We start from the raw sequence: 9,437 nt of genomic DNA, 5'->3' as shown, positions 1-9,437 counted from the left end.
GTGCTGGGATTAAAGGCGTGCGCCACCACGCCCGGCTAGCAAAACTCTCACTTACCATAGATGGAGTAACCAAGATATTCCTTGACAAAAACAAATTTATACAATATCTTTCCACAAATCCAGCCCTACAAAGGATAATAGATGGAAAACACCAACACAAGGAGGGAAACTGCACCCTAGAAAAAGCAAGAAAGTAATCTTCTTTCAACAAACCCAAAAGAAGATAGCCACACAAACATAAAAATAACATTAAAAAATAACAGAAAGCAACAATCACTATTCCTTATATCTCTTAACATCAATGGACTCAATTCCCCAATAAAAAGACATAGAAAAACAAACTGGATATTTAAACAGGGCCCAGCATTTTGCTGCATACAGGAAATTCACAGCAGTGTCAAAGACAGATACTACTTCACAGAAAAGGGCTGGAAAATAATTTTCCAAACAAATGGTCCCAAGAAACAAGCTGGAGTAGTCATTCAAACACTGAATAAAACCAACGTTCAACCAAAAGTTATCAAAAAAGATAAGGAAGGACACTTCATACTCATCAAAGGAAAAAATCTACCAAGAACTCTCAATTCTGAACATCTATGCTCCAAATGAATGGGTATCCACATTCATAAAAGAAACTTTAGTAAAGCTCAAAGCACACATTATCCTTCACACAATAATAGTGGGAGACTTCAACACCCCACTCTCATCAATGGACAGACCATGGAAACACAAACTAAACAGAGNNACAGTGAAACTAACAGAAGTTATGGACCAAATGGATTTAACAGATATCTACAGAACATTTCATCCTAAAACAAAAGAATATAACTTCTTCTCGACACCTCATGGTACGTTCTCCAAAACTGACCATATAATCAGTCGCAAAACAGGCCTTATCAGATACAAGAAGATTGAAATAATCCCATGCATTCTGTCAGATCACCACGGACTAAGGCTGGTCTTCAATAGCAACGAAAACAACAGAATGCCCACATATACATGGAAGCTGAACAACACTCTACTCAATGATAACTTGGTCAAGGAATAAATAAAGAGAGATTAAAGACTTTTTAGAATTTAATGAAAATGAAGGTACAACATACCCAAACTTATGGGACACAATAAAAGCAGTGCTAAAAGGAAAACTCAGTGCTGAGTGCCTCTGAAAAGAAACTAGAGAAAGCCTACACCTCCAGCTTAACAGCACACCTGAAAGCTCTAGAATGAATAGAAGCAAATATACCCAAGACAGCAGGAAATAATCAAACTCAGAGCTGAAATAAACCAAGTATAAACAAAAAGAACTATACAAAAAAAAAAAAAAATGAACAAAATAAGGAGCTGGTTCTTTGAGAAAATCAACAAGCTAGATGAACCCTTTGCTAGACTAACCAGAGTGGACAGAGACAGTATCTAAGTTAACAAAATCAGAAATGAAAATGAAGATATAACAACAGAAAAGGAGAAAATTCAAAAAAAAAAAAGCGTCATATCCTACTACAAACACCTATATTCAACAAAACTGGAAAATCTGGATGAAATAGACAATTTTCTAGACAGATACCAAATACCTAAGTTAAATCAGGATCAGATAAACCATCTAGACAGTCCCATAACTCCTAAAGAAATGTATGCTGTCATGAAAAGTCTCTCAACCAAAAAAGCCCAGGACCAAATGGGTTTAGTGCAGAATTCTATCAGACCTTCAAAGAAAACCTAATATCAATACTCTTCAAACTATTCCACAAAATAGGAGCAGATGGAACACTACCCAATTCATTGTATGAAGCCACAGCTACACTGTGTATTCTCCCTTGGACATCGAACGGTTTCTGTCTATTCAGGAACTGGATGCAGTTTCCTTTCATAGAGGACTTCATATGAGATTTTTTTTCTACTTCTACCATGTTTAGTGTTCCAAATAGATTTTGACAACTGATGGAGTGCATATTACTTTTAGCTTCAGAAGATATCATGTATATTTATGAGACACTTAAATGTTATAAATTATTTTGATGACTTAAAAATGTCAATACTGAGTTGTATATTTTAAAATAAATTTTATTGGTTTAATTTAAAAAAAGGAAAAAGGAAGAATAGCTTGTTTTAAGATCTGCAGTGGTAAAGGCGTTCCTCTTTTGTAGAATATACATACGTTTGATGGTGAAATCTTGGCTCAAAGCTGCAAATTTAAAATTCCAAACAAACAGGGTATACTCATCAAGGATGAAGGACACAAAGCACATAGATGAGAGGTTATCATTTAGTACATTTATGGGAAATGTCCCTGAAACAGTATATGAATCAGGAAATGGAAACTATTCTTTAAAAAAACAACAAACAAACAAACAAAAAACAAACAAACAAAAAAACGGAGTTTCTCTATATAGCCTTTGCTGTCCTAGAACTCACTCTGTAGACCATGTTGGCATTGAACTCAAAGAGCCACCTGCCTCTGCCTTCTGAATGCTGGGATTAAAAGCATGTGCCACCACCCTCAGGCAGGAAGTTATTCTTTATTAATAAAATCAAAGTGACACACTTAGCTATTTATGTGCTGAGACAAACTACCTTTTTTTTTGACTTAGAGATTTCTTTATATTAGTATGAATATAGTTGAATTTACCTAATTAGAAGAAATAAAACAATTAAAGGTGAAAGGTAAGCCTGTGTAAACAGCCCCAGTAAATTTGGGAAAACTTTAATGAAGGATGGGTGCTGAAAAGCTCACTATGCTTTGCCTTATAAGGCCAGTCATTGAGTTCCTGGCTGGGTTAGAAGATGACATTATATTGAGATATTACATTGTATTTTGAAGCAAGGAGAGGTGGGGTTGTTTTCTAAAATGTGCATGCAGCTGCCAGCTGCATGAGTCATGAAACCTATAAGCCTTTGTGCTCCCAACTCCTACATCCAGGCCATTCCACTATTATGCCTCTGCCTCTGTCCTTTGTTTTTGTTTGTTTGCTTATGTATTTAAATGGAGACTTGATGTGTATGCTGCTGAGCCACTTCACTGGCCTGCCTTAAACCTGTCTTCCTGCCTCGCCTTTCCAGCGTGGAGGATATTACAGTATTGCACCACCACTCTGGAGTTGCTTTGAGCTTTGTTCAAGATTGCTTTTTTCTTTAAAAATTACACACACACACACACACACACACACACACACACATACACACACACACAGACACACACACACACTCACACACTCACACACTGACATGTACACATATAATTTTTTGAGATTATAATTATGTAGTTTTCCCCTTCTCTTTCCTCCCTCTGGCTTTTCTCATATGTCCTTACCTTGCTCTCTTTCAAATTTATTACCCCCTTTTCTTTAATTGTTGTTACGTGTGTGTGTGTGTGTGTGTGTGTGTGTGTTTATGAATATATATAGCATGAAGCTATATATTACATATATTTAGGAATATATATATATATATATATATGTATATACATATATATGTATATACATACATATACATACACACATACATACGTATATGTATATATATTTACCTTAGTCTGTATAATGTTATTTAGACATTCTCAGACCTGTCATTTGATATTAGATAACCAATTCATCTATTCTACTCTTCCCTGGAAGAAAACATTTTCCTGCTCTCAGCATTCCTTACTTGCCTGTAGTTCTTTGTCTAGAGTTGAGGCCTTGTGAACCTTCCATGTTAGTGTGACTATAACTACTGATATCTTCCTTGATGTTTCTTTAAAGAGAACATATTGGGCTACAAAGCAGGCTCAATTGGTAAAGGGTTTGCTGTACGAATATGAGAACCTGAGTTCAGATCTGCTGCATCCATGTGTGGTGTTGCTTGTGTGAGATACCCCAACACTGTAAGTGCAAACACAGGGCATTCCTGGATACTTACTAGCCAAAATGGGTGAGCTATCTTAGGGATAGAACCTGTCTAAAGAACAAGACAAGGAGCAACGAAGAAGATATGTTTTGTCTTTCTTTGGCCTCCACACACAGAAGCATACACATATTTATACATCACCACACGCATACATATATACACATAGGCACACACATCCAAGCATGTACATATTTATATACCACTGCACACACATGTATGTATTTATACACCACAATACACACTCATACACACACACAAGCATGTATATATTTATATACCACCACCTCACACACGTACATATTTATATACCACTATATAAACACAGATAAGCATGCATCTATTTACATATTTATATTTCACTACACACCCAAATCATGCATGTACACACTTATATACCACAGTACGCACACACACGCATGCACGAACACACACACACACACACACACACACACACACACCTGCACCACAGAAAGGGGCAGTTAGAATTAGAGAATGACTGGAGGAAGGCTGGAGTACATGAGGGCAGGCACATTAGAGCTTTACTTCCATGAAAACAGCAAAGGTCTAGGGGCTTCAGAGCAGATCACAAGGGCGCTGGGATGATTTAATTCCTGAAAAGGGGCTGACAGGTGGGGACAGAGTAAACACAAATTTTGTCTGCTGCAACTCACTTTATTTCTGCCACAATTCTACAAGTGAATTGTCTTTTTTTAACCCATTTTATGGATGAGAAAACTGGGGCTTATAAAACTGATTAAGTTGTGATTACTTTTACTATTTGTTTTCTCTTTAAAATTTTTTACTATTAATATTTTAGGAGTAAAAATGAGAAGCAAGCATAAACAATATAGGCTATAATAATTTAAACTGATCCAATTAAAGTAGAAGAAAAGAAATATAAGAAAATAGCAGTGGTGGTCTTTGACAGCGAGTCCCCCTTTCCTCATTCTTAATTCCCCTAGCATCCCACAAGACACTGTTACATTATAACCTCCTAATAACCACGACCATCATCAGTGTTATCCCCAAATGGCATGTGCTATTTTAGAGAAGGAATCTGGTTTGGTTTTGTTTCTTGGGATTTCAACATTTGTTTCTAGTAAAGCAGAGATGTCTTAAGCACTTTACAGAATGAAGAGCGGGTATTTTAATAAATTACTATAAATTAATGAAAAACTATAATGAAAATGAATAGAATCTCTAGAAGCTTCTATTAGGACTAGGTCCCTATAGTTTTTCACTCCCTGTACTCTTCTGATACAGGAGGAAATGCTAAGTGGTGGGACTGAAAACAAGAGCAGAAACCTGGTCTGTAAGATACCTTGCAAATCCCTGAAGTCCACGGAAAGTAAATATTTGAAATGAGTTTGTTTGTTGACAGTACAGAATTTTAACAAAAAGGTAAGAATTTTACCAAAAAGGGCTTTTTGCTTTTAAACATTTGAGGTTCAATAAATAATGCGGAAACACACAGGCGACAATAGAGATGACCAGTGATAGAGATGGCTTGTCTGCACAGTGCTGAACATGGGAACTGAATGCACTGAGGGAGTTTCTGGCTCCGTGTAGGCAGAGCTGAATGTAAGCAATGCCACCCTTTAAACTCTGTCTTCTCACAGTCAGACCACCCACTGTAAAACAAAAGACAGGTACAATCAGGCAATCCCTTTACATACCTTCTAGCCACAGAGTGGAGTAAGGCTGCATTTAATTGATCTCAACTCAGGGGTTTACTAAAATCCAATCAAATCGTTGAGTAATAGAACAAGGTTTGGATCTAGACTTTTTACACTGGAGATGCAAGTGAAAGCAAAGAAAGCATCCCACTTGTCTTTCACAGAAAAATAATATATATATTTTTAAATTGTCTTTAAAAATGTAATCCTCTAAGCTATGCTCATTTGATTTTAGTAATTTGGCTAGAAGGACCTGGCTCTGATAAGTGTTTATTAAAGTGTAAGTTACACTTGTCGAAAAGAAAAAAAACCAGAGAGAAATAGTAAAATAAACATCATTGGATTATAGGACATGGAGATTTTAACCTTATGAGGAATTAAGAAGTGCTTTTAGAAAATGGAAAGTCCAGAACTTAGATGACTAACTTTGCAGCAAATGGACCTTATTCACAGCTGTGATCCCATTCTCTGGGGCTGCCACTGTGCATTTAAATGTGAGTCTGATACCGTATTGAATGGTCTAGATGTGATCCTGCTACCGTATTGAATGGTCTAGATGTGATTCTGCTACCATATTGAAAGATCTTGATGTGAACCTGCTACCATACTGATGGTCCAGATGTGAGCCTGATACCATATTGAATAATTCTTCTTTTCATCCCTATGTCACACATATTATTTACATTGCTTTAAATTCTCCCTATAAATCAGTAGTCCTCAACCTTTGGGTGACTACCCTTTTGGAGGTCAAAGGACTCTTTCACAGTTGCCTAATATCATCAGAAAACACAGATATTTACATTATGATTTAAAACAGTAGCAAAATTACAGTTTTGAAGAAGCAATAAAAATAATTTTATGGTTGAGATCACCAAAACATGAGGAACTATGTTCATAGCATCAGGAAGAGTGAGAACCTCTGCTATAGAGAATCTTACTTTTGCTTGTAACACTACCAGCTACTTTTAGGGGTAACCTTCTGGCTCCCCGGCCCATCTCTTACCCTTCCAATCTTCCTTACCCCGAGCTGTCAGTTTCTCATGTCTAAACACTACATTGCTCTTATGCTGACCATTCATACCCTTTGAAAAGATTGTGAACATGTGACATAATTAGCAATCTAAAGCACCTTATTCATACTGATAAGAGCTAATGACTGTAATTGAAAGAAAGGACATTAGACCAGACAAACAAGCTTTTTAAAAAATTATAACCAGAATATAAATGTGAGTATAAGGAATGCATTTTCTAACTGACCTACCTTGCTGCTAAAATTAACTAATGTTTGGTCACGAACTAAGACGTGCATATTGTGTACTGTCATGTTTTACGTGTTAACATTTGTCTTGACAGATGGGCAATGTATGTCTCACCATTTCCATGAATCAAGCTTTGGTTAATGGCAAGCTACACCTGGTACTAACACTGACACCATAGCATTGCTGTCTGTGTTCAGAAGCAAAGACTTGGTAGTGGTTAGTCATGAGCTCCCTTTTGTCTTCATACAATATATGCCATGTGAATCAAGTGTCACATGTCATTTAAAATGCTGCATGCATTCTCCTTAACTACAGCTCTCTTCATTGCAACAGTCTTCTCTTGTGTAAGTTTGCTCTGCCATGTGCATGTACACACATATCACAATTTATCCAGTAATAATTCATAACATATTAGGTAACCTAGAGTTTAAGAACTTACAGTATGGATGATTCACACACACGGTTCTAAAAGCACACTCAGTTTCCTACATAGAATTAACTGGTTTTCTGGCAAAAATTTCAAGTGATTTGAAAGAAACTGTATTGTTGATTCCATGATTTCTCTTCTCAGTTTGAGAATAAATATTTGCTTCATATTCATTACAAATAGAGAAAGAGATAAATGATAGGCTCATAAGTATTTCAGGACAGTTGTACAGACACAAACAGATAAGTATAAGCTATAGAGCCTTCTATTTTTATATTAGCTTATAAATGAGATGCTCTAGTCACTAATAAAACCATCATTCCACTGCAGCCACACATACATTTGATTATATGGAAGCATAGAAGGGTTCCTGTTATGCTAAGCTAGAAATCCTACATTAAAAATGGTTTATAACTGATTCAGCTGGATATTGGCCATTCTTTTGAATCCCCTCCACCTCTGGAAAATGTATTCCCACTCCTGCACACTAAGATAACTTGGAAAGATCTACAGAAAAGGATTAGAGAGTCATCTCCCATCAAGACCAACCAAATATGTCTGATTACCTGTCTTTTGTGAGTAACTATACAACACAAGAAAAGTTCTATTATTGTGGCTCACTAATCTATTGTCAAATTCTCTTGGTAAATGTGTAGCAGATTTCCTGAAAGGCAACTCTTTGTCATGCAACAGAAATCTTCCCTACAGAGGCTGGAAGTGCTCTGAATGTTCTGATAACATTTTTGGAGAGGAACAAGTGTTTTAAAATCATGGTTTCTGGGGTTCTGTCTACAGTCCCCCATATCTTAACATGAAACTGCTTTCTGCTAAACTGCTATCAAATCCCTCCATTTATTTTTAGATCTTCAGTGATCCCTAGGTGTGTTTAATATGCAAAGCAGCAGCTTATGCCGTGAGACATCTGCATGATTGTATTTTGCTTCTGCCATCAGCTAAGTAGGGCAAAGTTGATCCCATCTCACAAAACCTCGACTTCACATTTCCTGTCTTGACTTGGAAGTTCAGCTGTGCTTACCTGCTTCCTGGAAGATACAGTGCTGTTGAAACATCTGTTGGTGGCGTTTAAATTCAAAGTCTTGTTCTGGTGGATTGAGTCATTTTTCCACATCTTAGAGTTTTCTTTAGGGTCTGAAGGAATGGGGTTTAAGAAGAGGATTCTAGCTATAAATCCATAAAGCACAGTGGCCAGGATCATTGGCACAACGTAAAAGACACCAAAGTCCATTAGGTAAATAGGTGAGTAGTAGTTCCTGGAGATCTTGTAGCCACAGGAAACCACAATAGCATCTTTGTAGGTGTTGATGTTGAGATCCAGCAGGAAGAACCAGAGCATACAGTAAATGGATGTGAAGGCCCACACAAAAATGATGATTTTTTTGGCTCTGGAAAATGTGCAGAGAAACTGGGCTTTGATGGGGTGACAGATTGCTATGTACCTTTCAACGGTAAAGGCCGTTATTGAACATGAAGATGCATTAATGCCTAGGTACTGGAGATATGTAATGCAGAGGCAGCCAACATAGCCATAGACCCAGGAACCATAGATACTGTCGGTTATGTTGGGGAGGCCCGCAGCCACCAGAACCATGAGATCTGCCACCGCCAGACTTACCAGGTAGCAGTTTGTAGGGGTTCTCATGTGCTTTGTTCTCATGACCACCAGGACTACCATGATGTTGCCCACAATGCCCAGTCCACAAATAATGACCACAAGTAAGATGGTAACCACCTGGTACTCGAGGGCCACAGCTGCTTGTGGCTGGAGCTCGGTTTGGTTCAGTTCACTGACAGTCTCATTCTCCATCTTCAGTGGCTGGAAGCTTCTCTGACACAGAGACTCTAAAACATCTTTCCAGCCTTCACCTTTCTGTTGGTTTGTTTTTGTAGTAGTTCTTTCCCCTGTGAAAAGCCACACACATATTCACCCACAATCCTTTCATTTCTAATCAAGCCACACTCATAAGCAACTCATATCCTCTCTTTACACCTTTGAGATTCTACATTAATGGGATGCTAATGTACACCTGAAAACTCCTATTTGTTTGTTTGTTTGGTCCTTTTTTGCACTTCTAGGCAAAATGAAATACTGTTTTGACCACATCACATTAAAAGGGACGACTTTACAACTGTCTTTTCACAGGGAAAAATCTTAAGAGAAACAGGAAAGTGTCC

General features: G+C 37.4%; 1 protein-coding gene across 3 annotated transcripts in view; it reads right to left on the bottom strand.

Moving 5' to 3' along the window:
* The window catches only part of Trhr (thyrotropin releasing hormone receptor), a 36,714-nt gene extending 27,588 nt beyond the window's left edge, over nt 1-9,126 (bottom strand). For all 3 annotated transcript variants that reach the window (XM_021217237.2, XM_029548265.1, XM_029548264.1), the window contains exon 1: nt 8,281-9,126. In XM_021217237.2, coding sequence (XP_021072896.1) covers nt 8,281-9,069 — 789 coding nt within the window. In that variant the 5' untranslated portion in view covers nt 9,070-9,126. The remainder of the gene's footprint in view (nt 1-8,280) is intronic.
* Between the last annotated feature and the right edge of the window lie 311 nt (nt 9,127-9,437).

Source organism: Mus pahari, chromosome 17, assembly GCF_900095145.1.
Source record: "Mus pahari chromosome 17, PAHARI_EIJ_v1.1, whole genome shotgun sequence".
NCBI lineage: Eukaryota > Metazoa > Chordata > Mammalia > Rodentia > Muridae > Mus > Mus pahari.
The sequence above is the reverse complement of the archived record's forward strand: the minus strand, read 5'-3'. Positions and strand labels throughout refer to the sequence as shown.